This window comes from Canis lupus, chromosome 12 (genome assembly GCF_048164855.1).
Source record: "Canis lupus baileyi chromosome 12, mCanLup2.hap1, whole genome shotgun sequence".
In the NCBI taxonomy this organism is placed as follows: Eukaryota; Metazoa; Chordata; class Mammalia; order Carnivora; family Canidae; genus Canis; species Canis lupus.
Genome location: NC_132849.1, coordinates 45,251,695 through 45,268,506, shown reverse-complemented (window position 1 = coordinate 45,268,506; position 16,812 = coordinate 45,251,695). Strand labels below are relative to the sequence as shown.

General features: G+C 36.8%; 1 protein-coding gene and 1 long non-coding RNA gene across 9 annotated transcripts in view; one reads left to right on the top strand and one right to left on the bottom strand.

Moving 5' to 3' along the window:
* Nucleotides 1–16,812, bottom strand: part of ASXL2 (ASXL transcriptional regulator 2) — a 335,805-nt gene that overhangs the window by 11,799 nt on the left and 307,194 nt on the right. For all 4 annotated transcript variants that reach the window (XM_072770814.1, XM_072770813.1, XM_072770812.1 and 1 more), the window contains 4 exons: nt 12,925–13,088; nt 7,934–8,030; nt 5,371–5,476; nt 2,710–3,430 (listed from right to left, as the gene is read on the bottom strand). In XM_072770814.1, coding sequence (XP_072626915.1) covers nt 2,710–3,430; nt 5,371–5,476; nt 7,934–8,030; nt 12,925–13,088 — 1,088 coding nt within the window. The remainder of the gene's footprint in view (nt 1–2,709; nt 3,431–5,370; nt 5,477–7,933; nt 8,031–12,924; nt 13,089–16,812) is intronic.
* The window catches only part of LOC140601621 (uncharacterized), a 71,643-nt gene that overhangs the window by 28,089 nt on the left and 26,742 nt on the right, over nt 1–16,812 (top strand). The gene's annotated exons all lie outside the window — the stretch shown is intronic.

Here is a 16,812-nt window from a genome sequence, read left to right as displayed (position 1 = left end):
AATACTTTGGAAGCTATCAGAGTTAAATTAGAATGCATCAAAATCTAGACCCTTCTAGTAGTTGCCAGAGCTTAAATGAGCAAATAACTGTTACAATAGACTTTCTAGGGCCTTTAATTTAAAAAAAAAAGAAAAAAGAAAAATTAAGGCATGGAACTCTAAGAAAATGCAGGTCATCTTTCTGGAACTCCCTAAATTAAGAATAATAAAGTCACTAAAACTGTTTATTTGCAATAACCATTTCTCAAAAGGTCAGTGGTCCTGAGAAATGGATTCTCTGTCATTCAGAAGTCAGAGCTGTGGGACTGTGTAATAGCCATTATGAAGTCCGCACATCCCACATCATGAGATGTACCTAATCTCTCTCTTAACACTGCATCTCTTTTACATCTAACTGCACAGTATTTCAGAGGCTATCAACTGAGGGAAAGAAGCAATTGTTGTCTCTTGGTAATATCATCTAGAAGGCACTAGTAGGAAGGGGAGAAAGAAAGTAGATAAAACCAGAAAATTAAATCCAAGAAAGTAAAAGCACAATTGTTTAAGGGAATTGTATATAGGGACAAACAACCTTGTAACAGAACAGTCTTGAGAAAAACCATATACCTAACACAATAAATAATATCTATTGTAATGGCTGAAAATCATTACTGGAATGTTAATTTTATTAAAAGTGGTTCAAAGAAAAAGTTTTAATATGTAAAAATAATAAGTTTCAGTTATTTATGCAAATAGATCTATTATCTGTTGATGTGAAATAAATGAGATGTTACACTTTGTAAGCACTAAAGCTTCAATGTTGTCTGGGCATGGGCACTGGTAACAATTAAACACCAAGAGGCCCACGCCTGGTAGAGCCAGGTAGATTTTCTTTTTAAATATATACTGAATAGAGAACACATAATGCCTGTTTGAGTTTTCTCTCTCTCTCTGTACACATTATGTTACAGATATCCATGTTATAACATGTATGTGCATACATATACGTAACTTTTATACACACACAAATATAACATTTGTTATATATATAACATATATATATATATGTATATATACATAACACAATTAAAATTTTATTTTTCTTCCTAAGTTTTGGTTAAAAGGTTCTGCTCTGTTACAAATTACATTAAGTTTTGTCTCAGAAAGTGAGATTTGAGATACGGCCACCTAAGCTAAGAGTTATTACAGCAATTTCTGGTAGAAAGTATTCTGTGGTGGGGGCGGGGAGGGAGTTCAGGGGGAAGAAAAAGAAGAAAGCAAAAGAAAGGAAAAAAAATTAAGTAACAATAACACAGTCATGGTAGACTTAAGTTTTCAGTATGGAGTCTCTCTGGATTATAGAAAGGAGACCAAAGGGGTTGTAATTCAGCCTCTATACAAATAAGATAATAGAAACAACGAATCTCACCTAGTATTATTTATATAAAGTAAAACCTAAACTGTAACTCAGCTCTCAGGTCTGGATAGAAATTCTGACATTCATTACGGAAAGGTTTCCAATATTTTTGTAAGAATAATAAAAGTGGGAAAAAAAGAATAGCAAAAATGATTTTCATAAAAAATCACATCTCTGGCAAAGCACGTAAGGTATGTTAATGGTAGAAAAGGGTCAAGAATTTTTTTAAAAGGGTGATTCCTAAGCACATAAATCTTAAAAAGTAATAAAGAATGTCATATGATTAGGAATAAGCAGCAAAATGAGAGAAATCACGTAGTAAATGAAATGGGTCAAGTACTAGCAACTGAATGTTTCTAAGGGATGGTTTCCCAATAGAACTAACTTTGGTTCATTTAAGTTAAATAAAAAAGGGGGGAAAAGTATTTCTATGTGGCACCTTTTTCTATTTATACCCAAATATATGAATGAATTAATACCCAGTGCCTGGGCTCGTAGTAGATACAACAGTATTAATAAATACCAAAAATAAAACTTTATTGATACTATTTATTAAGTGAATAAATGCCCCACAAACTGATACTAAGCACAAGTATTAATAAACTTTTAGGTCAGAGGTAAAAATGCGTTTGGGTTTTAAAGGGCTCCCTACTGGTTAGATGTAGCCTTTATAAACTAAGATAGGGACACCACTTTATGAATGTGAAAGATTTGATAAGCAGCAATATAATGGTAACATGGAAGTTAATAACATATCCTAAGCAGGAGAGCTTAGCAAGGCTATTGCACCTTACCAATGTCCCTAAAGTCATCAGCAGTGACTCACGGCAGTCAAATGTTTCCTTTAAAAAGATGGAACTAAAGGTAGTTCTAGAGCCACAGAACATCAAATCAGTTACGGCAGAAAAGGGCCAGAGTAGACTTACAAATATCATGGTTCTTGCCACAAAAATCTCTTGATTACACCAATGGCTTCCTTCTGTTTATTATCATTATTTCTTATTTTGTCACATGAGACAGAATAATTTCCATAACTATCTTAAGATATGACAGTAGCCAACTGGGAGGGTGGGTGGAGGTGGTCTACATTAGATACCCAGGTACCTTACTTACTCAAACACTAATAAATATCTGTAGGAATGCAGTTCTAAATGCCTGTTTATTAATAATTTTTTATGTAAGAACACAGTTATATGCTTATCAAATATATACAACTGCTTCTGCATTAATGCCACAAATGTCTTGAAATTTAATAAGACCAGAACCTTTGTGTTCAGACTATCTCTCTTTTTCAATTCTTCCCACTCTCTTACCTTGAGAGGTGGTACTTTTCGCACCTGGATCCTGTCCCCTCTACTGAGAAAGGGCTGTGGAGAGACTTGAAATGGCTGCTGGTGCTGGCGATTCTCAGTGACACGTGGCCTTTTCTCCCAGCTCACAGGGGCCTCTTCTTGGATGATACAAGATTTCCTCTTGAGGCTTTCTGGGCTGTGATCAATCAGAGTTGATGGAGGTTCTTTTGCAGTGGTCTCCTGTGGACTTGCTTCTGCTGTGGGCTTCATTACTGGTTTTTCCACCCCAGGACTCTTGGGTTTGTTTGGGGACATAACTAAAGCCTCTTGGCCTTCATCTTTGTTATAATTAGGAGTTGTAGTAGCGAGATGATTCTCTTTCTCAGACTCCTGTTCAGCAGAGGCAACTGGCTTCTGCTCCAAGAGATCATCATCCTTTGGGCACTTGATGGGAAGAATGCTGCTAAGCTCATGTGTATTGCTTGCTGAGGAAAGTAGGGGCTCTGTGGATTTGGGGTTTGGCTGCACCGTATCTTGGATTTCATGTTCTTCTTTTCTTACTGGGGATGGTATTTGCACCACTTCTTCTTTAGACCCTGACTGGGGAATTACTGGGACTACACTGACAGGTGAGGCCTCTGAAGGAAGCATGGGTTTTGGTTGCTCAGCTGGGGTTTTCTTTACTTTGAGATCACTGGGCAAGGCTGTCAATTTCTTTGAATCCTCAAGGCTCAGGCCAGAACTAAAAGGTAGAAGAAAAAAACATTCTGGTTGAGAAATGGCCCGTGTTATTGAAAGCATTAGGATATAATAGTATATAGCAATGCCTAGAAGAAACCCTGACATATAGTAAGTATTCCTCATATATCATCACTATTATTATTATTAGTGAAGTTCTGCAGCTTGAGTGCCTAGATGCAAACCCTGGCTCCAACATATCCATGTGACATTAAGTAAGTCACCAGTCTTTAATTATATTACTTTATACTGTTGGTGTGATTAAGTTAATGCATATAAAGTATTCAGAACAGTACCTAGTACATATTAAAGCTCAATAATGTTAATTATCACTATTATTTATGCTTATAAGAGGGGCTGTCTTGTCTAGAGGCAAGCATCACAGACTACCCACCGGGTAGGTGAAAGAAGGCCAAGACTCACTCACCCTGATCAACTACACTCTGTAGCACCTGTAGAAAGGCTGGCCCAAGAAATCTATGGGCCCCTGAGGAGACAGTAGGAGGTGGCTATCAACATTCTCCAGAGGTTGAAAATTAAAACTGTGGAGTTTCTGGAAAGCCTAAAGTTTAAACTTCACTTAGTATAGCTCTGTAACTCTGAGACCAATGCCTCTGAATTACCCTGGGAGTGAAGGTCAACTGGGACTTCCACAGTGTGGCTTATGTAGAGCTAGGCTACTCAGCAGAGGTCACTAGAGATTCCTTCTAATGTTTTAGAGTACTAAACAGGCAAAAGCAAAGACCCTCTTTGGTGACTTCAAATGATCCATACTGCACCTCTGAGATGGAGTGGCTAACAACAAAACTAGACAATAAAAAAAAAAAAAAAACAGTCCTCCTGTAAAAACTGCCCAAAAAGTAACAGCTGACAAAAGAAAGACCCGGAAATTAACGTATATGCTTATGGAGGGAATAAACAATATTTATGGAGTAACTGTTACCTGTAATAATAGTCTAAATGTATACACCATCATTTCTATAGAAGGGCTCAAAGCTCATACCAAGACTGTAAAAATATCAATATGTAAGACTCTTTTTTTTTTTTTTAAGATTTTATTTTTAAGGAATCTCTACCCCCAACGTGGGGCTCACATACACAATTCCAAGATCAAGAGTTACACACTCTACCGATCAAGCCATCCAGGTCCGTGAATATGTAAGACTCTTAATCTCAATAGGAATCACTTCCTACATGACCATAAAGGGGATCAATGAACTACTTCAAGATAAGAAAAAGAGCTATTAGTTGTTAAACTGTGGTTACAGAGTGTCCTTAAGGATTGCCATTCGGTATGCAGAAGGCAAGAAGAGAGAGAACCAATAAACCTCTGGATGTTCAATTCTACTTCAAACAATACAGCTCTATGGTCATCTATTTAAATGACTCCATTAATATTTTATTTGGATTTTTTGTTAGAAGAAAAATGATTTAAAGTACATCCCCTTAAGAATAGGGGTTGTATATTTATTCAACTATGAAGACCTGTCAGAGTGCCTTCTAAAAAGAGGCTGTTTAATGATGCCCTGGGTGGAATGGTCCATTTAATGGGATTCCTACTATTCCTTGTTGATTCTGGATAAATTACTATCTTGTGGGATAATTAACTATTAGAAAAAAAAATGTACAGAACTTCAGTATTCTTACAAAATTACTGGAAGAACGATTCAGTATATTCAAAGAAAGGGACTCCAATACAAGATAATAAAAAAATTTTAATGAAACCATCCCACCCACAATGGTAATGTATTAAGAGTCAAGTAATTCAATTCTGTGCACCCATGATTCATTAAAAAAAAAAAAAAAATTCTTGGTTAAATAGAATTGGTGAAAACATAGAAGGAAACTGAGGGCTAGAATTTCTGGAAAGTAGTTAAGATGAAACATGGTATGACATATATGTAGGAATTCACATTTGGTTTATAGAAACTGTCTTGGTATTACCTCTGACCATAGTAGCTTTCAAAGAATTGTTCTTTCCATGGCTCTACTTTTTTCTCCTTCTCAATCTCTTGTCGAATTCTGACCTGCATCTCAGGTGTAAACTCACCTGTAATGTATCAAAAAGAAAAAAAAAATAAAAAAAGATATTCAATAGAAATAGGCTGTTTGTAACTTTTAACTATTTGTAAATCATAAAAGACTCATGCAGGAGTCAGAATACTATCATGTGAGAGGAACAGAAATTTCCCACAATTCCTCACTGGCAAGGAGCACTTGAAAGCCATCAGGTGACATCCAATGCTTACACACCACTGCATGCAGTTTTCAGTACTCAATGGAGGCCACCTGTGCCTTTTCTCTGGACTCTCCTGGAACATGTCCCTCCTGCTCCAAACACCATATTCCCTAAGATTTCTTTTATCACTAACCTTGAACTTGTAATTTCTTTTCCACTGGAAAAAAGTCATGTGTTTTCAGTAAATAATGCCACTGGGCATTTTGTTAAACTTCTGTTTCTCTCAGGCAACTTGTATTTTGTGCCTTTTATCTTTTACTGCATAATGAACAGCTGTGACCCTGTTCAGAGGCAATTGAAGTTTCAGTAAAAGGGAGTTATTTGGGAGTTGTTAGTTTTCCAATTGTTCCAGAAATTGAACCATTCTAGTGCCTTGGCAATAAGACACTCAACATGCCAATGACCCCATTGCTCTGAATATGACACTTATTTGCATATACTCCTAACTATCTCAATCCCTCCCACTCCAACAGCAGAGGACTGCAATATGCTGGGTAGGCCATCTTCAAACTGTGCCTCAGAAAGGCTGTGCTCTTTTATCTCTACTACCTAGGACATCAAGGAATAAGAGAAAGAAATGGTAGACTTGAAGTTTAGGTGTTTTCAGGGTAAAAATATGGAATGTAAAGTGTTTGAAGACACAGTCCTGGGCATAGGAGTAGGAAGAGAGGAATCTGCCTGTCAGAACCCAACCGAGAACTACTTTTTTTTTTTTTAAGATTTTATTTATTTATTCATGAGAGACACAGAGAGGGGGGCGGGGGCAGAGACACAGGCAGAGGGAGAAGCAGGCCCCATGCTGGGAACCCGACGCAGGACTCGATCCTGGGTCTCCAGGTTAGTGAGTCTACTGTGCATTAAAGAATGAGGAATAAAAAGTATTGAATTCTGTTCACATGTGTATAGTGTTCAAAGTTTTTGCTGCTCATAAAATATAATCACATGACTAGGTATAGCAGTGACTGCTCATATACAAAAACAAAAAAGGTAACATTGATAATAATCAAGGAATCACTATTGATAAATCTACTTTAAAGAACAGGGGTTGCGGGGCAGCCCTGGTGGCGCAGCGGTTTGGCGCCGCCTGCAGCCCGGGGCATGATCCTGGAGACCCTGGATCGAGCCCCACGTCAGGCTCCCTGCATGGAGCCTGCTTCTCTCTCTGCCTGTGTCTCTGCCTCTCATTCTCTCTCTGTGTCTCTATAAATAAATAAATAAAATCTTTAAAAAAAAAAAAAAAAAAAAAGAACAGGGGTTGCGGAATGAGTGCCTGGGTGGCTCAGCTGGTTAAGTCCTGATTTTGGCTCAGGTCATGATCTCATGGTCGAGAGATCAACCCTGCTTTTAGCTCTGCACTGGGCATAGAGCCTGCTTAAGATTCTCTCTCGCCCCTTTCCTCCCATCACAGCTTGCTCTCTTCTCAAAAAGAAAAAACAAAAAAATAGAGGGTTGGGCAGGGCATATATCCTTTATCAAATTATTCTTAAAATAAATGTGATGGTAATACTTATGTTTTAAAGTGCATACGTAACTGCAGTTCTTTCAGAAAAAAGTGGTCTCTGCTCAAGGAAATCTTTAAGAGATAGAACCACAGTAACCAGTCAGAGAGCTCCTCTATACAGAATTTGTAGCCCCCCCCACCAAAAAAAAAAAAAAAAATTCCAAAACAATAGGAAAGTAAATGTCAAAAATTGCAGTGAACAATATAAATATTAATTAGCTGGTCAATTAACTCTAAAAGCTAGAGATCTGACAAAAATGTCAGCAATAAATACTATTCCCAGTGTTCTCCTTACAAATAAATGTATTTAAAGCTTCTCACACCTGTTTAAGCTATGACCTTTCAAATGTTATGTATTCCATGTATACTGGAAAACAAACATAATCGAACAATATAAGTCTAATTCTATATTCTGCTTAGGAAAATTTTAATTCCTGGGCATTAACCTAGAATCACTGAATCAAAATCTTTAGGAACAAGGCCTAAAAATATGTAGTTTTTTAGTTTCCTCAAATTCAAAGGTGACTTTGAATTCTTAAACAAACATTGCTAGACTCCATCTGGAGCAAAACCTGGTTACAAAGGTTCCAGACAAAAGTCAGTGTAGTGTTTCACACAAGATAGCTGGTTCTACCTTACCGAAATACCCTGTCCTTAAGATTACCAAAATTGCTCAAACGCCCTGAGGCACAAAGGTGCCAATATGCCCTCATAGTGGCTCCAAGTACATATATAATTCTAGGAGGCACATGAAGTTGAGCACTTACCTTCTGAGAGTCTTTCCTTCCAGCCTTGGGCTGCTGAAGTGAAGAACTCATTGTTAAGGGCTGAGCCATTTAACTTCATCAGACCATCTGGACCAACCTGGGTCAAAGAATAAGCCAAGAGAAGCTTACAAAGAAAGCCAAATGTGTCATGTGGAATTTGACTTTCTTTCATTTCAGAGAAGAAGGTATATACATCTACATTTTATAGAAACATGACTATATCATACCATGTGGATTATGGACACTTCTATTTTATATCATTTTTCCTAATAAATTTCTCTCCTGTCTACTTTGAATTCCATTCCCCATTAATTATACTCAAAGAATCATCTATAAACAAATAGATCTACATGTAGGTTTTTTTCCTGACACGGTTATTACTTGTTTTATAAAACTGTGATCAAGCTCCCTACATGGCTCTGAATCTTATTTTTCTCACATAATACATTGTGGAGGGATCCCTGGGTGGCGCAGCGGTTCAGCGCCTGCCTTTGGCCCAGGGCGCGATCCTGGAGACCCGGGATTGAATCCCACGTCGGGCTCCCGGTGCATGGAGCCTGCTTCTCCCTCTGCCTATGTCTCTGCCTCTCTCTCTCTCTCTCTGTGTGACTATCATAAATAAATAAAAAATCAAAAAAAAAAAAAAAAAAAACATTGTGGAAGTCTCTCCAAGTCAACTGGCATAATGTTAGCTCCTTTATAATAGCTGCATATTATTTCATTGTATGCATGCACCTCAATTCATTTACCAGTTTTTTAATCATAAACATACACCTTGTTTCCAAAGTTTTCCCATAATCAACCAAGCTGCAATAAGCATTCTGGCAGAGTTAATATCACAAGATGGTAAATCTATATATTTAATAAATATGCACAAAGGTGAACAATTTATGTTTTTGCATGTTAATTAAATATTTAGAGTTACCATCTTGTGAAATTCTTATCATTTGCTCATTTTTCTATGAAGTTGCTTATTTTTATCAATTTGTTTGGATCTTTTACATATTATTCATAGTTAAACTGTCATATATACTAAAAATATTTCCCCCAATTTATCTGCCTACTGACTTGATTTGTAATGTCTTGCCAAAGGGTTTTAAGATTCTTTCTATTAGAGATTTTGGATTCCCTACCTTGGTTCAGATGCATAAATCTTATTTAAGGACATAAAACACAAGATTTGAAAATAATTTGGACCGAGAAACTTAATAAAATTGCCATTTCCCCCATATTTAAAATTTACATTCCAATCAGAATCTCTATGCAATTTTTCATTAACAAAATGATTTTATATCTTTTTAACAAAATGATTATAAAGCTCCGAAGGAAAAGAATAAGAAAAATTGCCTTTTCAATTATTAAACATACCCACTACACATAGCCACTACAGTCAAAACTACTTTACTAGCATTAGAAGGAACGAAGAAATGAGTGGAAGGAGTGTGTGCATAAACACACACTGCATGTAATCGGATAGAATACATAATCAAGATGGTGTTTCAAACTGTGAGAAGATGGTTATATTAAATGTGTAATGATGGAACAACTGGCTATTATTCAGTAGAAAATAAAGTTGAACTTCGATTTCAGAGCGATACAAAAAAAATTTCTAGCTGAGTGAAGTCAGTCAGAGAAAGACAAACATTATATGTTCTCAGTCATATGGGGAATATAAATAATAGTGAAAGGGAATATAAGGGAAGGGAGAAGAAATGTGTGGGAAATATCAGAAAGGGAGACAGAACGTAAAGACTGCTAACTCTGGGAAACGAACTAGGGGTGGTAGAAGGGGAGGAGGGCGGGGGGTGGGAGTGATTGGGTGACGGGCACTGGGGGTTATTCTGTATGTTGGTAAATTGAACACCAATTAAAAAAAATTTCTAGATGAATTAAAAGTCAAAAACAATTTTTTGAAGAAAATTTAAGTTAAATTTTGGGTCATCCCAGGGATTGAGGAACTCTTCTCAACCCATTTCACTTCCTACACCTATCTGGGCCCACATAATCTTCTCCTAGCTCTAGAGCAGAAATTGGTGAACTCTTTTTGTCAGAGGAGAGACTGCAAGTATTTTAGGCTTAGCAAGGCCACAGGGCCTCTGTTGCAACTATATAATAACTGCCATTGCTGCATGAATGTAGCTATAGACAATACACAAACTAATGAGAGTGGCTATATGTCAATAGAACTTTATTTACAAAAACAAGCAGTGGGCTGAAACTGGCACAAGGCCTATAATTTACTAACTGCTGATTTGTACTCTAGAAAGTTGGCAGAGGGGGAAGTAACAGTTTTCCCTATAGGAACAGGTCATCCAACCTCTGCTTTAATAGTAGTCCAGTGATGAGCAACTTACTCCATCACAAGGCAATCCATTTAAATAGCTATGGCTGTTTTGTTTTAAGTTATTTTAACTCCCTATCTGTTTTCTGGAGAAACACAAAAGTTTACCTCTTTCATAGGACAGACCTTCAAATATATCTGGACAGATGCTTTTTTTTTTTAAAGATTTTATTTACTTATTCATGAGAGACACACATAAAAGAGACAGAGAGAGACAGAGAGAGGCAGAGGGAGAAGCAGGCTCCATGCAGAGACCCCGACATGGGACTCGATCCCAGGTCTCCAGGATCATGCCCTGGGCCGAAGGCAGGTGCTAAACCGCTGAGCCACCCAGGGATCCCTAGACAGGTGCTTTAATCCATTCCCCTCCCATGTTTTTTTTCTCTGGTCTAAATGATGTTTTTTTTAATTTTATTTCTTTTTTTTTTTAATTTATTTATTTATGATAGTCACACAGAAAGAGAGAGAGAGAGGGGCAGAGACACAGGCAGAGGGAGAAGCAGGCTCCATGCACTGGGAGCCCGACGTGGGACTCGATCCCGGGTCTCCAGGATCACGCCCTGGGCCAAAGGCAGGCGCGAAACCGCTGCACCACCCAGGGATCCCTTAAATTTTATTTCATAGCTGGGCATTCCGTACACTGAAATGTGGTTTTCAGTTTCATCCTATTAATAACCAGAATTCTATAAACGCTCCAAATTATACATGACAGTGAAGTTCATTTGAGTTTCATACTTCTATACATGAGGACATTATTTCTCAGATTACTGTGTGTTCTCACCATACTCAGAAAGACAGACTAAGGGGATCCCTGGGTGGCTCCGCGGTTTAGTGCCTGCCTTTGGCCCGGGGCGCGATCCTGGGGTCCCGGGATCGAGTCCCGCGTCGGGCTCCCTGCGTGGAGCCTGCTTCTCCCTCTGCCTGTGTCTCTGCCTCTCTCTGTCTATCATGAATGAATAAATAAATAAAATCTTAAAAAAAAAAAAAAAAAGAAAGACAGGCTAAGTAATGTCCTACTAAGAATTCCCCACAGGACTGCACTCCATGGGAATTTGAACAGATAGCTTGTAAAGTCCCTTTTAATTCTAAAATTTTATGTAGCAATCCTGCTTCTGAGAGAAGATAAGGGCCATTAATCAAAAGACAGTTCTAAGGAACCTGCATTAGAGTTCTAGAGATAAGCCTTAGTTAGGTCCTATCTTATTCCCAACATCATAACCTGAGTCTTTAAAAAAAAAAAAAATGAGAGTAATTCGTAATGAGAAATTCTTTAAAAACTCTGCAGAAAGGTCAGCCTCCTAACTTGGCATCCCCGAAGCTGTCATTTCCTCAAGAATTTTTAAGGAGGGAAAAGCAGTCCTGGGAAGGATCAGCTTTACTTACTTCTTTGCCCTACTGCTGGTAGTATATATGACTTACTTGGTCTCTCTGGAAATGGAATCTGACCTGCTTTCCTACTTGCTGATTCACATGACTATGCAATGAAACTGGTATCAATACAGTTTAATAGATAGTTTTCAAACTTAGAAATATTTTGTTTTGTCATAATTTCTGAGGATGATGTGTGTAAACTCAACTTATTCTTCTTTAATCTCTTATTACAAACCAGGATATAAATCTAGTCTTCTTACTGTAAACAGGGAAAACTCACTCTCTTCTTGTTTTTATAATGATTAGGAAAAAAGAGGAGGGCCTACCAGATTACTTAGAACACACTATGTATTTGGAAATAATAGAGTTTTTTTATATTCTCAGAATAAAAAAACCCCTCGAGTTGAATAAACCTTAGAAAAATCATAATTGTCCTATCTTCCTTTTGTAGAGAAGGAAACAGGTGATCAGAAGGGAGAGTGACTTACTGGTCACTCTTTCCTTGATAAAAGCCTAAGTCTCAGATCTTGGCCTTATCCTTTTTTTTTGTTAGGTTTGCTTGTTTGTTTGTTTATTCAAGAGAGACACACACAGAGAGGCAGAGACAGAGCCAGGGGGAAAAGCAGGCTCCATGCAGGGAGCCCAATGCAGAACTCGATCCCAGGACTCTGGGATCACACCCCGAGCTGAAAGCAGATGCTGAGCCACCCAGGTGTCCCTCTTGACCTTATTCTTGACCAACCTAAATCTCTCTGGTCCCGATCTGAACTTTTCCCAAGCCTTTGGTATTTCTTCTAGCTATCTTTTTTTTAAGAGTATAAACTATATTGGGTTTTTAAAATTCTTTATTATGAAAGCAAGAAATGTTTTTGTTAAAAATCTACCAAAACATGAAAATAACTACATTCTTATTCCCTTCAAACAAATCAAAACAAAACAAAACACTCAAAAGTCCCTGTTAAATGTCCTAAGCAAGACAACTCTTCTTTCTGGACTGTATTCAATGAATACCTTACCTCCTACTATGATAGCTACAAAAATCTGACCCCCTAACCTTGACATTCTGATAAGTTTTTTCCTTTTGAAGGCTTACAGGGCAAAAGTATTAGGAACACTTACATAAAAATATTCTTACTTGTTTGATTACCTTTGATACCACTTCTTTCCAAGTCTACATAAAAAAAGCTATTCAAAAAGTCTCAAGGAGTTCTAAAGGAGATGAGTGAACAAAGCCTCAGAAGGTTTTTTTTTAAACTGCTTATGCTTAAAAATAACACACCTGTCGATCCACCTCTGGCAGTAGTAAAAGCAGTCGCTGCTGGCAATCTCCGGGAAGGACTGAAAAGGTGTGTTTGTTGATCAGTGCTCGGAGATTTGTATTAACCAGAATGGAGTCTGGTGTCTCAACATCAATTTCAGCACATTTAGTCCTTTTCATCTGCCCTACAAAGACAGGGGAAAAGAATCATTTGGGCCTCCTTTACATTTTTGTTTCTATCTAACATATAGCTTACCCTGGGCTGCAAAAAAATCATAGTTATGACTACTTAAATATCACACAGTGAAGAAGGGAACACTTAAGGTTTTTAGAAATTTCTTCTAAGACTAACAAAATCAAGGATGACACATACAATGATAAAAAAAAAATCCAGAAAAATTCAGATCTATATATCATACTGAGATCCTTTTTCCCTTCCCATGAAAATTTTTTTATCAATTTTAAATTTTAATTTTGATTACCCCAAAAAAGTTATAACTGAATAGCTTCATGATTTCAAGAAACTTAGTCACAATCAAAAGATTAGGGACTTTCAAATGACTGACAGATTTGAGTATCCAAAGGTTTCAAATGTAAATGGCAAAAAATATTATAAACAAAAGACTAACTTGACAGAAACATTTGCCAGTCATGACAAAACTTTATTACTATTCTTCATATTAAAAGTGCATCTATATGGGGCATCTGGCTGAGTAGGTCGGTAGAACATGAGACTCTTGATCTCAGGGTTGTGAGTTCAAGCCTCATGTTGAGCATAGAGCAATAGATAGATATTAAAAAAAATTTTTTTAAGTGCATCAATAAATAAATATGAAAAAGAAATACCACCATTAGAAAAGTGAGCACAGGAAATTACAGGTAATTCATAGTTAACTAATCATAAACATATGCTACAGTATTAATATTTTTTAAATGCCAGTTAAACCAATGAACTCTTTTTTGCCTATCAAAATGGCAAATACTGCAATATAGTAATGAGACTACACAGAGAAAAAGCACAGACTACTCTCAAATACCGCTGATGGGTCCCAAATTTATATAATCGTATTAGGAAAAAAAATTAATAATATATACCAAAATTTCATGTGTGTTGAAATCTTTTTTTTTTTTTTTAAGATTTTGTTTATTCATGAGAGACACCGGCAGTGGGAGAGGCAGGCTCCTTGTGGGGAGGGGAGCCCAATGTAGGACTCAATCCCAGGACTCCATGATCACGCCCTAAGCTCATCCACTGAGACACCCAGTGTCTCTGTGTGTCAGAATCTAAGATCCAGAAATTTTATCTTTAGAAATACATGCACAAAACTATACAATCCTGAATGTGGATAACCTCTGTTCCTAGTTGAAGGTGAAGCAAAAGTAAGCTCTCTTAAGAGGAAAGGATTTCCCTTAAGTTAGGCCCACAGAATTCCTATAAATTAAAATCTCACAGACTACCCCTGACAAACCAACAGATGTGCACAGAGTCAATAGAAACAAAAAATAAAAGGTTTAGACCTAAAAGTACTACTATCACTGAAACTGTCACAGATAAAATACAGAACGGTGCTGCATAAAATATTAAAGAAATAAAGAACGTGATTGTAAAGATGAGGATACAATAATTAGGAATGAACACAATCAGGTCTCAGTAAATTTCAAATAATATTAGTAGTAATTATAACAATAATAATCAATAATAGCAGCAACAAATGCTTCTGTAATGCTTCATTAATGCCAGGCACTAAACACTGACCATGTGTTAACTTGTTTATTTCATAATTCTATAAAGTAAGAAAGTATAATTATATATTTCACAGATGAAAATGAAGCCGAGGCATGGTAAATAATTTGCCCAAAATTGTACTATTAGGTTACAGTGCAGGAATTTGAACCCAGGCATTGTGCCTTTAGAGGCTGTTGTTTATCACTATATAGAGGTAGAGCTATCATAAAGTCCAGCCAAGTGCCCCCAACTCCCTATATATTTTAAAATTTTTTTTATTTGTATTCAATATAATTAACATATACCAAATTATTAGTTTCAGAGATAGAATTCAGTGCATACAACACCCAGTGCTTATTATATCAAGTGCCCTCCTGAATGTCTATCCCCCAATTACCCCATCTCCCCACCTCCTCCCTTCCAGCAGCCTTCAGTTTGTTTCCTAAAGTTAAGAGTCTCTATGGTTTTCCTCCCTCCCTGTTTCATCTTGTTTTCATCTTATTTTACTTTTCCTTTCCTTCCCTTATGTTCATCTGTTTTGTTTCTCAAATTCCACATGAGTGAAATCATATGGTATTTGTCTTTCTCTGTCTTATTTCATTTAGCATTATACCCTCTAGTTCCATCAACATCATTGCAAATGGCAAGATTTCACTCCTTTTGATGGCTGAGTAATATTCCATTGTATACATATACCACTTCTTTATCCATTCATTTGTCAATGGACATCTTGGCTCCTCTACAGTCTGGCTATTGTGGACATTGCTGCTATAAACATTGAGGTGCAAGCGCCCCTTTCAATCACTACATTTATATCCCTAGGGTAAATACCCAGTACTGTAATTACTGCATCATAGGATAGCTCTATTTTCAACTTTTTGAGGAACCTCCATACTGTTTTCCACAGTGGCTGCACAAGCTTTCATTCTCACCAACAGTCTAAGAGGGGTCCCCTTTCTCTGCATCCTAGGCAACATCTGTTGTTTCCTGACTTGTTAATTTTAGCCATTCTGACCGGGGTGAGGTGGTATCTCATTGTGGTTTTGATTTGGATTTCCCTGATGCTGAATGATGTTGAACCTTTTTTCATGTGTCTGTTAGCCATTTGTATGTCACCTTTGTAGAAATGTTCGTGTCTTCTACCTATTTCTTGACTGGATTTTTTGTTTTTTCAGATGTTGAGTTTGAGAAGTTTTTTCCCTTTATCTGATAAGACATTTGCAAATATCTTCTCCCATTCTGTCGGTTATCTTTTGGTTTTGTTAACCGTTTCCTTTGCTGTGCAAAAGCTTTTTATCTTGATGAAGTCCCAATAGTTCATTTTTGCTTTTGTTTCTCTTGCCTTTGGAGACATGTCTAGCAAGAAGTTGCTGTGGCTGAGGTCAAAGGTTCTCCTCTAAGATTTTAATGGCTTCTCTCACATTCATGTCTTTCATCCATTTTTTAATTTTTGTGTATAGTGTAAGAGAGTGGTCCAGTTTCATTCTTCTGTATGTGTCTGTCCAATTTTCTCAAAAATCCCTATATATTTTAAGAAAATTTTTAAAACTTCAAAATAACTCCTGAGACAAAGGAAAAATCACAATAAAATATTTTTAAAATTTTCAAATTGAATGATATTAAACACAGCATTTGAGAGGTGAAAGTAAATATCTCCAAAACTGAAAAAGTATCAAAATATATAAAATGAAAAGTACAGGTTTCTACATTCAAACCCCGTCCTATCAGAGATGATATTTTTAATTTGAATAAATGAAATCACAAAATACATATCAATTATATTATGTCTTTTGTTTCACTGAATATCTTGAACTACTTTCCAAACTACAACCTACAAAGCCATCTCTTTTTGATAGGCTTCACCATATTCCAACATATATACCATGACTCATTTAATTAGAAACCCACTGATGATCACATAGGTGGTTACCATTTTTTGGTTTGCATAAACAATGTTGCTATGGCTCTAGGGACTGAGAGAGCAGCATCCTAGTTCTGCTTCCCCATATGACTGATGAAATGAGTGTCAGCATTCCTTTAATAGCTTTTGCTAATTGTGCATTCATTTTGTACCTTCACATGAGTCAAACTCTAGTTAAAATTCTTAAAACAAATTTTTTAAAGTAAGCCCTATGCCCAATGTGGGGCTTGAACTCGTGACCTGGAGATCAAGAGTTGCATGC